Below are 20,432 nucleotides of genomic sequence, written 5' to 3' on the forward strand. Positions count from 1 at the left end.
GAAGGGGCCAATACTTACAAATGAGGTTCTATTAGAATTATCAAAATATATAAACTATTATTGTTTTCAGTGCTGTTTGTGAATTGTGGTACGCACAAATTGAACTCATACCTAACAGCATGGCATATTCTTCAAAATTAACAATTGTCTGTGAAGCACTGAAAGACATATTTCTTGTTACATTTTACTGTTTCATCTTTCTTTCATGAATCTCCTCCAGCTGCTTTGGTTACTCTAATAATTGAATGTTCTAATATTAATCCCAGTGAACACCATCCCCGTTTCCATTGTAAGGTTTGTGGATAATGTATTCCTCCTTATTTTTAATGTAATTTTTAATCTACACATGTATTAATTATAAATTAACTTCAGATGAACTATTTGAAATATTACTTGAAATATTAACACATATTCTTGGAGATAGTGACACACCTTTGTGTTTTCAGATTGGTTTTATTTCATAAGATCCCGTGAACACAAATTATGATTTTTTGATTTTATCTCCAGCAAATCAGACTGTCTATTTCATATTGCATGATAAATAGTTTTGAATATCAATTCTAAAATTTCCTTTTAATAGGTTACTTTTCTTTGCCCATTCTACTTTCAGTTTAATTTCAACCAATTTCCAGCTAAACATTATTTTAAAAAATCTGATATAATTCTATAAAATAGATTCTTTCATCCCCCTCCAGGACTGAAAACCCACCATTTATCATATCATATCATATCATATATCTACAGCCGGAAACAGGCCTTTTCGGCCCTCCAAGTCCGTGCCGCCCAGTGATCCCCGTACATTAACACTATCCTACACCCACTAGGGACAATTTTTACATTTACCCAGCCAATTAACCTACATACCTGTACGTCTTTGGAGTGTGGGAGGAAACCGAAGATCTCGGAGAAAACCCACGCAGGTCACGGGGAGAACGTACAAACTCCTTACAGTGCAGCACCCGTAGTCAGGATCGAACCTGTGTCTCCGGCGCTGCATTCGCTGTAAAGCAGCAACTCTACCGCTGCGCTACCGTGCCGCCGTTTTATCTCTTTCCTATTAATTCAGAGGTATCTGAATAGATCTCTACATTGCTTGAATGTTCCTTGTTATTGCAGATCAAAACTTGATGTAAAATTGGAGCTGTGGTTTGACTATGTACTATTTTATGTAGTTTCACCATGACCTCTGCTCGCTAATGTTTTTATGAATTGTGTTTTTATTTTTGCATTTCAACATTCAACTAGTTTTATTGATGATCCTTGACCATTTGAGTGTTTTCCAGAATTTTTCTTTAGTTTGGTATTATTATTGCCGATCGACAAGTTTATCAACAAGTACACTTGGGCATCACATACGTCATCGTTTGTAACTTCAGTATTATTCTGGGGAGTGTGCTCTTTGAGCTTTGCATTGATACATTTCATCAGCCAGATTTCTGACAATGAATGCATCCCCGCCATTAAAATTAATTACTTATGTACTCCAGAAGTTTAAAATCTGAAATTAATAGGCAAAGTCTTGGCGTACTCAGCATGTCCGGCAGCATCTCTGGGTAAAGATACAACATTAATGTTTCAGATTGGTAAGCGTTCATCAGAACTCCTCGTGTAGAAACTTTGTTGTTCTCTCTCCACTTTTGAAAAACTACATTCAAATATTGCCTTCTATTATGCCATTCGCTAAAACTGGGTTGCTTGTGCGAATTGGAAATGAGAAGGCTGCCAAGATGAAGAGTTTACTTTTAAATTATGAATTAATTTCCCAGAAAGGCCCACACCTCAAGTATCCCCCTCCCTGACTCTCAGTCTGAAGAAGGGCCTCGACCCGAAACGTCACCCATTCCTTCTTTCCAGAGATGCTGCCTGACCCGCTGAGTTACTCCAGCATTTTGTGCCTTACTTTTAATTCAGTTGGACAGCTGATTGCCAATGCTGTTATAATTGCCCAAACTGTTTCTATGGCTGCAGATGCCCCCCTGCGTTCCTCAGCACGTACTCCTGCACCTTAGTATGTGTCATTACAGACAAAAGCAGAACAGAACTCGGTCAAACTCCATCTGAACTTAGTCAAACAGCATGGGTGGGAAGAGATGCTTTGGGCTGGCTGAGCAGCAGATATTTCTGATTTTGTTTCAGATTGCAGCGAGGGTAATGTTACTAGTTTTCCTTCACTTGCACAGATCTCATAGAGATGACGGGCGAACACCTACCCCTTTAAAGCCGCAGAGGTGCCGGAGCCGGAGCCGGGGCGAGACGATGCCCACGCACTCGTCAGCTGCCCGTTTGCGTGTGTGCTACGCATGCGCAGCCTCGCGTGCTAAACCCACCCCCGCTGATTGACAAGGATAGTCCAATCGTAGCTCAGTCTCGCACAGCCTGTGGCCATCACAGCCAATCGGCGAGAGGGGCGTGGCTCGGCGGGGCGGTGCGGAACAGCCGCGATCAAATTGGATCAGCGCGAGCTGCGAGCAACGGTTGAGCCGGAGCTCGAGAGTCTGTGTGAGGAGGGAGAGAAGAGAAGAGAAGACTCGAGAAGACTCGCAGCCCGGCCGCCGGGATCCACTCACTGAACCAGCTGCACAGCTCTCACCCCGCACCAAGTAAAAAAGAAGATCCTGCAAAATCCCAGCCGAGGAAATTCTGCACGCAAAGCCTGCTGTGGACGAGTCACGCTCTGCAGCAATTTTGTGGATTTGTTTCCTCTGCACGCGAGAAAGCGACAGAAAGGAGGAAATTCCGACCAGAGACGAAGAATATAACAGCGTCTTGTACGCTTCAGTGCACCCGAACCCCGGGAGCCAGGGTGGCTATTCGCACTGATGGTTTTCTTACACACGGTGCACACTTGCTCGGCTGCTAAATCGCCCCAGGTATAGAAAGGCATGGCAAGAGTTGGTGGAAACAGACTGTGGCTTTGAAAGTTGAAAGAGTTTTATTGGTTTCGGAAAAAACAGCTATCAGTTTATTCCACCCCCGCTCGCAGTACTTTCTACCTACCCCCAATCTGTGCTGTTAACAAAATGAGGACTTTTATCACTGATGGCTGAGAAGGGGAACTTTAAAAAAAGTGAATATTTCTTATTTTGAAAACAAATATTTTGCGTTTTTCACTTGAATGAAGACATTTTCATTTATCACAAGTTTGCAGCTAAATCAGAGGGCGAAAGGAACATGTTTCCTATGTGGACAGTGACCTTGGCTTCACCGCCGCCGAAAGCATAGATTTGAGTAATTGAAAATAAATAAAATCAAGGACATTGACTATTTCACATGATAGCTAGCAAAAGGAATACTACTAGCAACTTAAGCGACGATAAAACGCCCACAAATGCACGCAGGATGACTATCAGCATCTCAAAGAGTAACAGAATGAAGAAGGGGAAAAGTTATTCCTGATGACAGGTTCCTGCGCTGTCACCCCCAGACTAGATCCAGGTACTCAGTAATAATTGTAGTTATAAGCGAAGTAATCCTTAAATTAAGCTATTCTGGCTGTGAACATTTTAAGGAGTCTTTGCTTCCAGTAGGAAGCTATATAATCCATTTGTTATTTTTAACGTTTTTCCGGGTTTTCATTATTTGTCCTGATAGGACACACGGGGGGCGATCCGAGGCACATGAAACTGTTTATATTCCTGAGGATGTCATTGCAGTGGTGGAGTAGCCTCCCCCCGGCTGCTTGCTGCTGCAAGCGCGGGGCGCCCGGGCTGCACCTCGGTGGCCGCTGCTGAAAGTGGGCTGCAGATGGATGCAGAAGGAAATTAAGCGCCGTCCCTCGCCTTGGCAACTGCTTCAACATGGCGACGGCGGGCTCTGCTTCAGCTTCGGCCACACGGGGCTGTGCAGTGGGGATCACCAACCCCGGCTCTGGCTTTAGCCCGCTGCCAGCCTCCTACCATAATTGGCCGCATTCTCGGTCACCGTCCGGCTATCCCCTCGTCTCCCATCTTCAACCCCCAGTCCAGCCCCGACCCTCACCCCAACTCGCTGTTCCAGTCTCAGTCCACAGGCCCTGCATGAGTAATTAAATACCGACTTCCAAACATTAGCATTTAATTGTGAGAATTTCACAACTATCTAGAAATATTTGCCATTGAAACAACTTTTTATGTGAGATTTTTGAAACTGAGTTGATAGTTTGATTTTTATCTCCGATAAGCAAATAACTGGTACATTTTCTTTTCTCTCTCTCTCCTTGCTTACTTTCTTAAACATGCCAGCAGCCCCCCGCTCGTCCACATGCAGGCCAAGAAAAGGTATCTTCTAGTGTCATTCGGCGCCTGTCTTTTGCTGCTTTTCTACCTGGGAGGAGCGCGGTTCCGACTGTCTTCCTCAAATTTATCTTCATCATCATTATCGACGGATCATCTTCACCACGACCTGGTCGCAATCAGACGCCACTGGCCCGTGTGGAAAAACCTATTGAATCGCTATTTTAGCTCGGAAGACGGACGAAATGATGAAGAGGAGGCAACCCACTTTGGCATCAACCCTGGACTTTCCCCAAGGCAGAAGAGGGAGATCAAGGCGAACGTTTACAAGAATCGAAAATGCAGGATGGAGACTTGTTTCGATTCCTCTCTCTGCCAAGGAAACGGATTGAAAGTGTATATCTACCCGCTTCAAAAGGGGGAGAAGATTTCTGAAGGCTATCAGAAAATCCTTACCACTATCGAGGATTCTAGGTATTATACATCAGATCCGAGACAAGCATGTTTGTTTGTCCTCAGCATCGATACTTTGGATAGAGATCAGCTTTCATTTCAGTATGTTCATAATGTAAAAGCTAAAATTCAAAGTCTCCCATTGTGGAATGACGGGAGAAATCATCTTATATTTAATCTATATTCGGGAACCTGGCCTGATTATACGGAAGATTTGGGATTTGATATCGGGCAAGCTATGTTAGCTAAAGCCAGTATTGGTATGGATAACTTCCGGTCAAATTTCGATGTGTCCATCCCCTTGTTTTCCAAAGAGCATGCTCAAAAGGGAGGTGAAAGGGGCTGGCTTTTGTACAACAACGTGCCACCCACAAGAAAATACTTACTGGTTTTTAAAGGTAAAAGATACTTGACTGGCATTGGATCAGAAACCAGAAATGCCTTGTATCATGTACATAATGGAGAAGATATTATTTTGTTAACCACTTGTAAACATGGAAAAGACTGGGAAAAACACAAAGATGTCAGATGTGATAAAGACAATGAGGAATATGAAAAGTAAGTGATCTACATTTACTAATTATATACAATTTATATAATGTGGTACAATTCTATTATACCAGGTATTTACTGTAAATGATCATGAGGAAATGTGATGCTGCCATTCACATTGGGCATAACATACTTCTGAGGGCATGGCAATAACTTTATTGCATGAATTTCAAGCATTTTATAATGTATAGTTTCATAATGGATGTAGAATAAAATGCACATTTTTGGTCAACTTTGAAAAGAGCGGTTCTGAAATATAAGAAAATAACTGCAGATGCTGGTACAAATTGATTTATTCACAAAATGCTGGAGTAACTCAGCAGGTCAGGCAGCATCTCGGGAGAGAAGGAATGGGTGACGTTTCGGGTCGAGACCCTTCTTGAAATATAAATGGCTACTTTAAAAGTTGTTACACCTTGCACGAGTATGCCATAAAAATAAGTTACTTTAATTTATTGTCATGTGTACCGAGGTATAGTGAAAAGCTTTTGTTGTGTGCTAATTACAGCAGAAAAAGGGAGATAAATATTTTATGTAATAAATATGGTCTAAGATACTTGATCAAATACTTATATCACTGTTCAAACAGTTCAATTGAATTGACACCATTAACATAAATGACATTTCTGATCATTTTGTGTTTCTTTTCTCGATGCCTTGGAATTTTCTTGCTCTATTTATATTGTATAGTCAGACCCTCAATTACACTATTTTGTGTTTAAACTGGTTCATGTATATGTACTTTGTGAAATATATGATTAATGTTTCAACTTGCATTGCACTTGGCATCACATTTTTGATGAGGTGAATTCTTCCTCTCCCTGCGACGACACGCTACCGTGCTGGGCATCTGCCAAAAAGATATGCCCCTAAGATTGAATCATCATGGTTGGGTTGAGAAGCTACATGGGAAGGTTGATATTGGATTGGCTATAAGCAATGCAGCCGCTCTGGGCTGCACAGTTGAGTTCAGACAGTGCTGGGGAATGGCAGCAGCTGCTCCATGTGTTGACAACCTACCTGGATCCCATAGTCTCTCTCATTATCTGATGGATGTGATGGAAATCGCTGTGTCCCCTCCTTTGTCTTATGCACAGCTCTCTCTTCAGGATAGATATTTGTCTACTGTAACAGGCTCAAAGGCCAGCGACAACAGTTGTGATTAAGTCTTCAATAATTCTAATAATTTGATTATTTTGTGTTTAAAATCAACTGCATTTTGAAATTAGTTAATTAATTCTTGGTAGCAGAATCACATCCCCCCTACTTTTCATTGAAGTTGCATTATGAATCTTACATCAATGTAAATTATGTTTTTAGGAACATGTTGCTCGTGTGACCTGGGCTTCAGTTACAATCCAATTTCCCATCACAATTAAATAACTAGAGACATTTTTGGTTATTCTAAAAATTATGAATGGTTGATTATCAGAATACTGGTCATGAAAGGCTCAGTAGTCATTGTAGCTGGGTGTAGTATTTATTTTGTGACATTTGCGTAGTTAACATGCCATTGGAAACACTGAGTAACATCACTAACTTGTGCTTATTGCATAATATATTGTGTTTGTTTAAACATTTACCACTTGATCAATTTTAGAAATGTTCTTAGTTTGAGGAATTAATTGGTACAGAAGGGTTACTCCCGATATTGCAATTATTAATAGAAACAGAGGAACTATAATAGACAATTCAGCTCTTCAAACTATTTGATACTTTGTACTGGCCTCTATCTCAATTTCATTTATCTTATTTTAGGCTATTTATGATAGTTACTCCAAATACAAACATGAATATAAATTAGGACATAAGGGTCTGCAGATGCTGGTTTACAAAAAAAGACACCAAGTGCTGGAGTAACTCAGCAGGTCAGGTTGGAGGACTTGAATAGGCAATGTTTTGGATGGGGAACCTTCTACTTAAGTTGCCCGATCAGCTGAGGTACTCCAGCACTTGATGTCTTTAAAAAATATATATATTATGGTGTTGAAAATGAGAATTAATATTGATTAGTAGGACTAGATGTTACAATCCCTAAGGTTTGCACTACAATTGACTGGTGTTGTTCTTGGGGGTGACCACTAGGTGATGTTGCTACCATTCCGACACATCTTCAGTTGTGTACCTCAACGTCACTGGGTGTTTCGGCCTTTTATCACAAGACACCCTCAGTTGAGGCAGGCCCACCGCAGGGTGATCAGACCTGGGTGTGTGTCTTATGGTTAGCCTCTAGATGGTCACGTGGCAGCCCAGACAGTATCTTTTCTTTTCAGCCACAGCCAGTGACTGCTCCGTTCGGCGGCATTTGCAAGTTCTTTGATTGCCCTCCTTTGGGCCTGCCCTCTGACTCCAACTTCCCTCAGGAACCTTGCAGTGGAACTGGCTACAAAGCCCCTGCACCCCACCTCCACTGGACGCACTCTTACACTCCAACCTCGCTCCTCTGCCTCTCTGCAAGGTTGGAATATCTCAGCCTTTTCCTTTCAAATGCTTCGTCCACAGCCTCCTCCCAGGGCACCGTCAGCTCAATGATGTAAACACGCCGACAGGAGTTGGACCAGACGACGAGGTCTGGTCGCAGGTTGGTAGCTGCGATTTCAACTGGGAAGGAAAGCCTCTGGCCTAGGTCAACCCGCATTTCCCAGTCTCTGGCTGCGCTCAGTGGGCATGAGTTGAGAGGCGAGGTGGTAGTCTTCCGTTTCTCTCCTTCCCGGATGAACGATTGGATTTGCGGGAATGTTAGCTGGGCATTGATAGGCATGGCGTTGGTGGTAACTCTCTTGCACTCGAGTGCAGTTGCCAAACACCTCAGCACCTGGTTGTGTCGCCAGGTGTATCTGCCTTGTGTTAGGCTGGTCTTACAACCGACCAGGATGTGCTTGAGGTTTGCTGGAACTGCACACAGGGGGCAGGCTGGATCCTCTCCCAGCCAAAGATTTAAGTTTATGGGAGAGGGAAGGACGTCATATGTGGCTCTGATAATAAAGCTCAGCATACTTGACTCCATGTTCCACAGCTCACTCCATGTGATCTTCCTCCTCTCAATGCTATCCCACCTCATCCAGCGGCCTTGCTTGGCTTGAGATATGGCTTTGGCACACCTGGCTGCTTCTTCTTGGTGGCGCACCTCCTCCACCACCAGGTGCCGACGTTCAACTGGAGTAGCCTTTTGCCAGGTAGGTTTCATTGCTCCCAGGCCAAAGCCCCCTCAGCCTTGTTGGACATGGCCCACTATGTCCTGGTGTCGGAGGGCAGATTTTGCGTCCTGTACCACTGCTGCTGGAGTCCATTTCTTCCCTGTTGCTAGGGTTGGAGCGACACCTCTAACTATTGGGTCCCGGGATTCTGTTAGTGTCATGTCCAGCCTTGCTTTGGCGCATTTGAATTCCTCCACCAGGCTTGAGACTGGCAGTGAGAGGGCTCCATTCCCATAGAGTCCTATACTGCTGAGGCATCTCGGTAGCCCAAGTCACTTCCTCACTTGTGAGTTCACAAGTCTCTCCAGCTGGTTGATATGGGATAAAGTGACCTCATAGATGGTAATTGGCCACATGAGTCGGGGCAGCAGACCGAATTGAAGGCACCAAAGCTTCAGCTTCCCTGGGAGAGCAGTGTTGTTGATTTGCTTGAGGCCACTGATTGTATCCTGCCTGAGTTGTTCCACCTGCTCTGTGTCCTTGAGGTGTGCGGTGTACCATCGCCCGAGGCTTTTGACAGGCTTCTCTAGGACAGTTGGTATTGTCTCGTTGTTGATGCGGAACCTTTCATCAGTGAGCCGGCCTTTGACGATGGAAATACTGCAGGACTTGCTGGGTTTAATCTCCATTCGTGCCCATTTGATGTTTTCCTGGAGTTTATCCAGCAGGCGTTTGGTGCATGCTTTTGTTGTTGTTATTGTTATAGTGGTCATGTCATCCATGTACGCCCTGATTGGAGGAAGACGCAGCCCACTCTTCAAGCGTTCCCCTCCAACTACCCATCGTGATGCTCGAATGATTAGCTCCATTGCCATGGTAAACATCAGAGGAGAGATGGTACAGCCTGCCATTATGCCTATTTCAAGGTGCTGCCAGGCGGTGGTGTTGTCCTGTGTTGTGATGCAGAACTGGAGGTCCTGGAAGTAAGCTTTTACCAGCTTTGTGGTGACCTCTGGGACCTGGAAGAAGTTAAAAGCTGCCCAAAGAGTCTCATGGGGCACCGAACCAAAGGCATTGGCAAGATCTAAGAAAGCCACGTGCAGATCTCTCTTTTCTTTCTTGGCAGTTTGTATCTGGTGCCAGATGACATTTGCATGTTCCAGACATCCTGAGAAACCACGTACCCCTGCTTTCTGCTCTGACGTGTCAATGAAGTTGTTGCTCTGCAAAAACGCTGAGAGTCTTTGGGCCACAATACCAAAGAAGATCTTTCCTTCCACATTCAGAAGGCTGATCTGGCGGAATTGGCTAATGGTTGAGGAGTTCTTTTCTTTGGGAATTAGGATCCCTCCTGCCCTTCGCCATGCCTTAGGTATGATTCCTTTCCCCCACGCCACTTTCATTAACTTCCAGAGGTATTTCAGGACACCAGGCGTGTTCTTATACCTCTTTTGGTTGGATAAGCTAGAAATTAACATTTGTAATGTCTTGATAGGTAATGTGGAAAAATTATTTCTGAGTTCAGTTCTACCTGGCTTACCTCTAATTTAACATTTCTGATTATAACGGACTTCTGTTCTGAATCAGACCTCTTGTTTTTGTTCCTCCAAGTTTCCTGTTAAAAACTTATATCACCCCAATAAAATGACTGTAATGTATTGAATTTTAAACCACATAAATAGCACCTGAATTATAATTTGTATTTTATTCTACTGAAAGCATGCTATACCTTTTCTAAAGTCAATAAATCTTTCTTGAGGTCGTAGCCCAAAAATCCAGATAGGGTCAGATTAAGATTATGCACTGCCCAAGCATAACTTTCGCATTAACCCTCTAGAAATAACAGAAGCATTCAGTCCGCCTTAACCAATCTGATCTCCCGGTGGCTCAGCACTTCAACTCCCCCTCCCATTCCCGATCTGACCTTTCTGAGATGCTGCCTGACCCGCTGAGTTACTACAGCATTTTGTGTCTACCTTCCATTAATTCTTTTGATAGCTTCTTTTTGGTTTTTTGTGATTTGTTATGCTGACCACCTCCGCTCAGTCCGTCTCAACCAACCTGATCTCCCGGTGGCACAGCACTTCAACTCTCCCTCCCATTCCCAATCTGACCTTTCTGCCCTGGGTCTCCTCCATTGTCAGAGTGAGGCCCAGCGCAAATGGGAGGAACAGCATCTCATATTTCGCTTGGGCTGTTTGCACCCCAGCGGTTTGAACATTGACTTCTCCCACTTCAGGTAGTCCTTGCCTCCCCTCTCTATCCCTTCCCCTTCCCAGTTCTCCTACTAGTCTTCCTGTCTCCGTCTACATCCTATCTTTGTCCCGCCTCCTCCCCTGATATCAGTCTGAAGAAGGGTCTCGACCCGAAACGTCACCCATTCCTTCTCTCCTGAGATGCTGCTTGACCCGCTGAGTTACTCCAGCATTTTGTGTCTACCTGTAAATATTATTGCTCCATTTCAGCTCCCTGACTCTCCTGATTTGTTTTATTTCTTTAATCACAATTTATCTCTCTCAGATATAGATTTTCTCATGTTTCCTCACACTGAATGTCATCAGTCGTGTCTTTTTTTGCACTAAGCATTATTCCCTTTATCATGTATCTGTACAATGTGGATGGCTCGATTGTAATCATGTATTATCTTTCCACTGACGGGTTAGCACGCAACAAAGGTATTCCACTGTACCTTGGTACACATGATAATAAACTAGACTATTAGTCTCCACACCATTACTGACGTTTCTTTCAACCTTTCCATCCCAACCCATCCTCTGTAGCTTAAAATTTGCTTATTGCTAGCTTTTACTAGTTTAAACTTTACTTTAAACTTTGGAGATACAGCATGGGAACAGGCCCTTTGGCCCACCGAGTCTTTGCTGACCACCATGTACACTAGCACTTTATAGAAGCCAATTACCTACAAACGTACATCTTTGGAGTGTGGGAGGAAACCAGAACACCCAGAGAAAACCCACAGGGTCACAGGGAGAACATACAAACTCTGTACAGCAGTACCCACAGTCAGGATTGAGCCCGTGTCTTTAGCGCTGTAGGGCAGCAACTCAACTGCTGTACCACTGTGCCGCCCCTCTTATTGTCACTGTTCACCCTCCAACTTAATGAAAAGTTCTGATGAAAAATCTGAAATATTAACTATTTCTTCCCAACCCATAGATGCCACCTGACCTGCTGTCTGTTTCTACCCATTTAGTGATCTTTCATTTTAATTTCCTCATCTATCTATACTACTTAAGGCCTAAGTTCTGTTCAATTACTGTTTAAACCCTAAAGTATTCCTGATGATGCACAGCAAAGGCATGCCAGAATAAACAATGCCCTAAATTTTGCCTCCGCATTTATCATGATTCAGCAAACAGTGGACTTGGGTCAGATAACCTGTTGCTAGCTTGTTGACCGTGGCCAATTTTTGGTGGTGTAACAAGTCCTAGGTACATGAGCACTGCATGATTGTTGGCAAAGGAAAGGTTTGGTGAAAGGCAAGGACTAACATCAAAAGCTCATTGAGCTTATGAGGGCATGCTGGTTCTGGCCAGCACTACTAAACAAACTATTTAAAAAAAATATTTGAGTGTTCCCTGGTGACTTTTGATTAGACAACAGAAGAGCCTTTGAATTCATTGAGCTTGCACAGAACAAGCCTACAAATACAGTGCATTTAGAAAGTATTCAGAAAGTATTACATTTTCCACATTTTGCCATGTAACAGCCTTATTTTAAAATGGATTAAATTCTTTTTTTATCATCAATCTACATGTAATACCCCATGATAAAAAAGCAAAAACAGATGTTTAGAAATTTTTGCAAAGTAATTAAAAATAAATAACTGAAATATCGCATTTACATAAGTATTCAGACCCTTTACTCAGTACTTTGAGGCACCTTTGGCAGTGATTACAGCCTCAAGTCTTCTTGGGTATGACGCTACAAGCTTGGCACACCTGTATTTGGGTAACTTCTCCCATTCTTCTCTGCAGATCCTCTCAAGCTCTGTCAGGTTGGATGGGGAGCGTCGATGAACAGCTATTTTTAGGTCCCGCCAGAGATGTTTGACCGGGTTCAAGTCCGGGCTCTGCCTGGGCCACTCAAGGACATTCACATACTTGTCATGAAGCCACTCCTGCGTTGTTTTGGCTGTGTGCTTCGGGTCATTGTCCTGTTGGAAGGTGAACCTCCGCCCCAGTCTGAGGTTCAGAACGCTCTGGAGCAGGTTTTCTTCAAGGATCTCTCTGTACTTTGCTCCGTTCATCTTTCCCTCGATCCTGACTAGTCTCCCAGTTCCTGCCGCTGAAAAACATCCCCACAGCATGATGCTGCCACCACCATGGTTCACCGTAAGTATGGTATTGGCCAGGTGATGAGTGGTGCCGCTTGGCATTCAGGCCAAAGAGTTCAATCTTGGTTTCATCAGACCAGAGAATCTTGTTTCTCATGGTTTGAGTGTCCTTTAGGTGCCTTTTGGCAAACACCAAGCGGGCTGTCATGTGCCTTTTACTGAGGAGTGGCTTCCGTCTGGCCACTCTACCATAAAGGCCTGATTGGTGGAGTGCTGCAGATATAGTTGTCCTTCTGGAAAAGGCTGGTCCTCTCACACATCAAATCCAGCATCCCTGCCTCACTGGACTCGCAACAATTTGCATACAGGGCAAACAGATCCACAGAGGATGCCATCTCTCTGGCTCTTCACACTGTCCTGACTCACCTGGAGAGACAGGGCACGTACACGAGGATGCTATTCATTGACTATAGCTCTGCCTTCAACACGGTCATCCCCACCAAGCTCATCACCAAACTCCAGCAGCTAGGCCTCAGCTCGTCGTTATGCGACTGGATCCTGGATTTCTTGATGGAGCGACCGCAGGCAGTGAGAATGGCCCCGCACCTGTCCTCCACTATCACCCTGAGTACCGGCACACCACAGGGCTGTGGTTTGAGCCCCATGCTCTACTCCCTATTCACACACGACTGTGTTCCTGCATTCGACACCAACACCATTGTCAAGTTTGCAGACGACACAACGGTGATTGGGCTGGTCACCAACGGTGATGAAACAAACTACAGAGTGGAGGTGCAGAACCTGGCGGACTGGTGCTCAGTTACCAATCTGTCACTAAACACCTCCAAGATCAAGGAGCTGATCATCAACTTCCGTAGATCACACAACGGGGAATAAGCTCCAATCTTTATCAATGGGGACAGTGTGGAGAGAGTGTCCAGCTTCAAGTTTCTGGGCATTCACATTTCGGAGGATCTCACATGGTCCACTAACACCGCTGCGCTGGTCAAGAAGGCGCAGCAACGACTGTTCTACCTGAGAACACTGAAAAAGTCTGGTCTGTCCCAACAGCTGCTGACGACCTTCTACCGCTGCACCATAGAGAGCACCTAACGCATGGCATCCCTGTGTGGTACCTCAGTTGCACGGAGGCAGAGAGGAGAGCTCTTCAGCAGGTAGTCCTTAGAGCTCAGAAGACTATCGGAACACAGCTACCAGCCTTGGAGGATATCTACAACACACGATGCCTCAGAAAAGCCACCAGCATTCACAAAGACTCCTCACACCCCTGCAATAGTCTGTTCGAAATTCTACCATCGGGCAGACGCTGCAAGGCCTTCTACGCCAGCACCTCCAGACTCAGGAAGAGCTTCATCCCCAGGGCCATAGCTGCTATGAACCGGTCCTGCTGAGCACAGAGTCACATCGCACAGTGAACCGGCACAGACCTACTTGAACTTTATACTGTTTAAAATCTGTTTCTAATTTTGTTTCACCGGATTGTATAAATTTATACTGATTAGCTAATTAATTTATTGCATTGTATGGAAGGCACATTCCCAATCTCGTTGTACCCCTGTACAATGACAATAAAGATATATTGTATTGTATATCCAGGTTACAATTGATTGCAGATACCTTACCAATATTGAATTGATGGCTGTGATAATTGTCAGTCACCCTCACATATTTAAAAGGAAAAGCCCCAGGCAGAGTGTTGCAGTGGCTTGAACATTTGTACCAAGCCGACACAAATTTCCAATTTCACACCTGGAATTGAAATCCCAGTTTTGCCTCTTACTTCATCTGTTAGCTTGGATATATCATTATTTATTCCCTTATTTAAGTTATTAGTATGTGCTGCCTTCTGTAAATTAGAAAACAATCCTCTTATTTTGAGTCTCCATCTTTCATTATAAAAGTTATGACATGCATGCGTCAGACATGGAACAGTACAGTACTGCGCAGGGACAGGCGCATCAGCCCACAATGTCCGTGTTGAACCTGATGTCAGCTTAAATTAATCTCCTCTGCCTGCACATGATCTATATCCCTCCATTCCCCGCATAGCCAGGTGCTTATCTAAAAAAAAATCTTGCCTCACACATCTACTTTAAATTTTGCCCTTCTCATCATAAAGCTATGGTTTGTAGTCTTTTAGAATTCCATCCTGGATAAAAGATTCCAATTGTCCACCCCATCTATGTCTTACATAATTTTATATACTTCTCTCACGTCTCCCCTCAGCCTCCCATTCCTCCGGAGAAAACTATTCAAATTTGTCCAACCTCTCCTTGTAGCTTATGGCCTCTAATCCTCATGATTCTTCATAAACCCGCTTCTACACCCTACTCCAAAGCCTCCATTTCATTCCTGTAATGGGGTGACTAGATCTGCAATAAGTCAAAAGCAGCCAGCCAGTCCTATAAATGTGTAACATGACTTCCTGATTCAGATTATAAATCAATAATCTTTTATACAGAAGCATGCACTTCAAGATATTTATATGATCAAAATCCACAGATTCACCTATACACTGCCATTGACCTTCTCAGGAATCAGCAAAATTAGTTAGACCAAACCTTCTCTTCACAAATCCATGCTAACTCTATATGATCATCTCGCACTTATCCAAATGTTCTGTAACATTATTTGATAATTTAATTCAGCAATCTCTTCAGAACTGAAGGCACATTATTTCTTTCACTTGTGGTTAAATAGTAGAATGACAATTGCAGTTTCAAATCCTAAAGTGCTTTAATGGTTCAATGGTGCTTTTATTGAACTTGGAGGTGATTGTAATCTTTGTGATGAATCTATGATATTTATTTTGTTATTATGAGATGGACATTTTTGCCTTAAGAATGTCTATTTCAGACCTATCATTTTACTACATCACCATTTTAATAAATCATTTTAAGTTCCTCTGGAGTTTGTTTAGTATCCTATGCCATTTTTTAAATTTTCAGCCACAGCGAAAACAGTACTCATTTAATGTCTATCATCCATTGTAATATTTCTGAGCATCATTAAAGGTTTGAGAATTTCTCACATCTTTTCATTTAATTTTATAAAGTTTATTGGTCTAAATGGAACTTCAGAACCTGAATACTGTTTTGATGTTTTAAGTGATATTTTAACTCAACTGCAACAAATCTGAAATCATCATCATTGGTCCAAAAACGCTCACCAAATCCACCCAAAACTTCATCCTCAATATTGATGGTCTCCCAGTATCCACCTCCCCTCACATCCGGAATCTTGGAATCATCTTTGATCAAACCCTCTCCTTCGACAAACACATCAAACACATCACAAAGACAGCCTTCTTCCACCTCAAAAACATTGCCCGTCTCCGTCCATCCCTATCCTCCACAGCTGCAGAAACCCTCATCCACGCCTTCATCACCTCCCGTCTGGACTACTGCAACAGCCTCCTCTATGGCGCACCCTCAAAAATCATCAGTAAACTTCAATACATTCAAAACTCCGCTGCCCGTCTACTCACCCACACCCCGATCCGTGACCATATCACCCCCGTCCTTTACAAACTCCACTGGCTCTCCATCCCCCAGAGAATCCAGTACAAAATCCTCCTCATGACCTACAAAGCCCTCCATAACCTGGCCCCATCCTACCTGACTGACCTCCTCCACAAGCACACTCCCACCTGCACCCTCCGCTCTGCTGCTGCCAATCTCCTATCCCCCCTCCATCCGGACCAAATTCAGATCCTGGGGGGACAGGGCTTTCTCCATCGCTGCTCCCACCCTATGGAACTCACTACCCCAAACCGTCAGAGACTCCTCCTCACTCACCACATTCAAAACATCACTGAAGTCTCACCTGTTCAGTACTGCCTTCAACCACTGAAGGTCACCTCACCTTCTGTCTCCTTTCTCTGTTCGTTTACTTATTTATCTATTTATTCACTTCCCTATGTTCTTTAAATCCCTGTAAAGCGTCTTTGAGTGTATGAAAAGCGCTATATAAATGTAATGCATTATTATTATTATTATTATATTATTAAAATGTATCTAAACATAGCACAAAAAGTAAGGAAATTTGTGTTTGGTAGATTATTTCTTTGTTGTAACAATGCTTCTTGGCAATAAATCTTATACCGTTGGAAAGCCTGTTTATTTCCCTTTTAAATGGTGCCACATTTGTAAGGAACATGCATTTGTGGGATGAGCAGCAGAGCTGAGTATATGGGTTGCGCCCATGAAAAATTTGCCAAATCTTCTCTGCCAATGCCAAACAGCTTATTCTGCCATTGGCTCTTGTTCGGTGTTGTTTGGTGGATTGGATGATTGAAGTCTGAAGAAACAAGACATTTTGGCAATTTAACAATTTATTCATTTAATAAACAGGAGCCACAGTAGCGTGTGGAAGAACCATACACAGCCATAACAGCCTGGCACCTCCTCCTCATGCTGGTCACCAGCCTGGTCACACACTGTTGTGGGATGGCATCCCATTCTTGTCAGCACCTGGGGGTACCAGAAGCTCAAAACAAGAGTCAATAGCAACAGCAGAATAAGCTGTTTGGCATTGGCACAGAAGATTTGGCAAATTTTTCATGGGCGCAACCCATATACTCAGCTCTGCTGCTCATCCCACAAATGCATGTTCCTTACAAATGTGGCACCATTTAAAAGGAAAATAAACAGGCTTTCCAACGGTATAAGATTTATTGCCAAGAAGCATTGTTACAACAAAGAAATAATCTACCAAACACAAATTTCCTTACTTTTTGTGCTATGTTTACCTATTTGGAAATATTTAGTTGTTTGAGTCATGTAAGTTTTGATTGTTATCCTGTTTGTTGCTCTTTTACTTCCTCCTTCTAAAATAACTTTACCAAATTGTGTTTTTTAATTTTAAAAAATATTTTGGATCCAGAATTATTGGCAGGTTTGAAGGCAATGTAGGTTGGATTATGCAGTTGGCATAATGTTCACTCTTTGTAGGCACATTTAATGCAGATGTGCAAATGAACATGTCCCTTTAATTACTCCTATTAAAGTCCTGTGAGCATTGATACAATTGAGATGATTTACTGTTTTTCTTGCTGTATAAACATGCAAATTAGACTTTATGCATATAGTGTGGTTAAGGATATGTTTGCATTAACCTGTTTCACATTGCTGGCCAATTCTTGTTTATTGAATGAGGTTAGTGATTTTTCAGTGGTAGAATTTGCAATTCGACTGAATAATGAATTCATCAAACTGAAAATAATAAATACTGAGTGGTTTAAAAATAAAGCACTCTGAATTAAAGCAAGAATAATTTTAACTGTAATCTTAAAGAAAAAATCATCTATTATAAATTTATTTAAGAAATTAATTCTTAGCAAAAGAATGTTTGTTTTGAGTCAATGCATATTGCGTCATCTCAGCATTAATTTTTGGAGTGTGTGGGGGATGAAAGCAGGTGTTGCTGAGGGAGGAGATTCAACATAGGGATTCAACGTCGATTCAACAACTGTAATACCAAGACGTGGTATTACAGGGCATTTAATGGTGCCTGTCATCAGATAGATTTGTGTACATTTTGATTTTTTTATGTCTTTTGTATATTGAAAATGAAAGCTGACTACATAGCAGTGAAGGAAATGAGGCATTTGGGACCTGGTTGAAAAGGTGAGCAACTGCATGCATTGTTAATAAATCAGCAAATTTGAGTGGCTGTGAAGTTAACTCCATGAGGACTGAGTAGGAAATGTTAAGAGAGATTGAAGTTGAGATTAAACAGAAGGGCACTGAAAAAGGAGGGGAGAGAGTGTTTGCTTTGACAATTAAAAACAAAAGAGAAAGGAAATGGATCTCTGCAATTGAAAATGATTAATTTTAAATGGGAGAGTGTGACCAGCAGTAATTAACAGTTGTTTGTGGCTTAAATGGTACTTACACTAAAATAAACAAGACACCTTTCTGTTATGAATTTAATTTGTACAACTTCACCAAGATGAACGATTGATATCCCAATGCTGTACAGAGAATGTGTAATAGTGTTGTATATGCTGGCTTTGGAATTAAATATTCAATGATCCAACCATTCTGAAACTATGTGACCCTGTGGCCAACTAGTTATTCAAAATGAGGATGGGGTGATGGGAGAAAACTAGTTTGTTAGCATTTTTTGTTAAACAAAAACTGCCTCAAACACACTTGGAATAAGTTTGCAATGTGAAAAATAATGTTTAGTTACACAGCTTTAAAGCTGCTCATTGTACTAGAATCACTTTGAGATTGCTGAAACAGCATTGTATAAATGCAAGACTTTTTTTATAATGATTATAGAAATAACTGAGTATTCTAATATACATCATTGTTTTGCATTGCTGCATTATTTCATTTCAAATCCAAAATAATGAGCTTAAGTTCATTTTAGCATCAAGATGGGTGTCATTTGGTGAACATAATATTTAAACAAAGTATTTGGTGTGGTGCATTCTTTCCTTTTGCAGTTTACTATGTTTGTACAAATCTATTAAAGAGTCTTCATTTTCTACCTTGTGGGTTCTGTTTCTTTTAAAAAGGAGTCACATTTTCCATTGTTATGAAATTTTGAATTTTCCAATATAATTAAAATGGGTATCATCCCAAATTTATAAGAAATGCTTTAACATTTGTTTTTTATTGCAAGTACATATTGATTCATTATTGATTTATTCACAAAATGCTGGAGTAACTCAGCAGGTCAGGCAGCATCTCGGGAGAGAAGGAATTGGTGACGTTTCGGGTCGAGACCCTTCTTCAGTTGATTCATTATTGCTTTGTTTAATAACGTAATAATTGGGTAATAGAACTTTTACCTCATGCATATTTTCTTGTGTTATTGTGATAGAACAGATCTATACCAAATTCATACAAATGCCTAATGTAGCCTTTGTGGCTCAATTGAACTGCATTTGGATTCTTTTTATTTGCGACATCGATTTCAGAGTCATGACTTAAATGTCTAAAAATACAGATTAATATTTATATGCAGGCTAATTTACATTGTATAAAATTCTGTAACATAGAAACAGGTTCATGTGAAAATATGTTCAAAATAAAAAAACACAAAATACCAGGCCTCATCTGTGGAATGAGAAACAGAGTTTACATTTTGGGTCGAAGAGCTTTTGTCAGAATTGAAATGTCATCTCATCATACATGTGGCTGACAAGATGAGCATTTCCCTTTTTCATTTTGAATTTCCAACTTCTGGAACCTTTTTATTTTCAATAAATCCAAAAGATTTTGTGACTTCAGATCTGTTCTGATGCCATGGTTCTATTCTATTTGCTGTTGTTTACAGCAATAGTCATTACTTGTGAACTAAGTCATTCTGAGGCTGAAGCTGAGAAGGTCCAACTTATTTGGTGTTCGGGCTGAAATGTTTGCCTTCCAACATTCATATTTCTTTCTCACTTTCTCACACTCAACATTCTGCATTTCTACAAGCAAATCTAAGTGATGCAGAAGGTGCTGGAGTAACTGAGCGGTTAGGCAGCATCGCTGGAGAACATGAATGGGTGATGTTTCAGGTCAGTCCCTTCTTCAGACTGATTGTCGGGTGGTGGGGCGGTGGGGGGTGGGGAGGTGGTGAAAGCAGGAAGATAAGTGAGACAGGACCATGCTTAGTAGGTAATAGGTGGGTACAGGTGAGGATGGGAAGGGTTGATACGCAGATGGTTGGATATAGGCCAAAAATGAAAAGACAGAAGGTGTGAAGATTGAAGAGTTGCGAGTTGTGAAGCTAGAGTCTGAAGAAGGGCTGACCTAAAAC

General features: G+C 42.2%; 1 protein-coding gene across 2 annotated transcripts; it reads left to right on the top strand.

Moving 5' to 3' along the window:
- The first annotated feature begins 2,563 nt into the window (after positions 1 to 2,563).
- Positions 2,564 to 20,190, top strand: LOC144590430 (exostosin-1-like). Of its 2 annotated transcripts, none has more exons than XM_078395046.1 (3): positions 2,564 to 3,435; positions 4,221 to 5,222; positions 20,108 to 20,190. In XM_078395046.1, the coding sequence occupies exons 2-3, from the start codon at positions 4,240 to 4,242 to the stop codon at positions 20,118 to 20,120; spliced, it is 996 nt and encodes a 331-aa protein (XP_078251172.1). In that variant the 5' UTR covers positions 2,564 to 3,435; positions 4,221 to 4,239; the 3' UTR covers positions 20,121 to 20,190. The 2 variants fall into 2 exon arrangements, with proteins under 2 accessions (XP_078251172.1, XP_078251171.1); XM_078395045.1 differs by lacking the exon at positions 20,108 to 20,190 and adding an exon at positions 12,352 to 12,466.
- Positions 20,191 to 20,432: the final 242 nt, after the last annotated feature.

Source organism: Rhinoraja longicauda, unplaced genomic scaffold (assembly GCF_053455715.1).
Source record: "Rhinoraja longicauda isolate Sanriku21f unplaced genomic scaffold, sRhiLon1.1 Scf000184, whole genome shotgun sequence".
NCBI lineage: Eukaryota > Metazoa > Chordata > Chondrichthyes > Rajiformes > Arhynchobatidae > Rhinoraja > Rhinoraja longicauda.

Bases quoted from the DNA above. Each gene is read 5' to 3' on its own strand.
- LOC144590430 (XM_078395045.1), top strand. From the start codon at position 4,240: ATGCAGGCCAAGAAAAGGTATCTTCTAGTGTCATTCGGCGCCTGTCTT. The intron at 5,223-12,351 runs GTAAGTGATCTA...TCTTCTCTGCAG, and splicing joins GACAATGAGGAATATGAAAA to ATCCTCTCAAGCTCTGTCAG.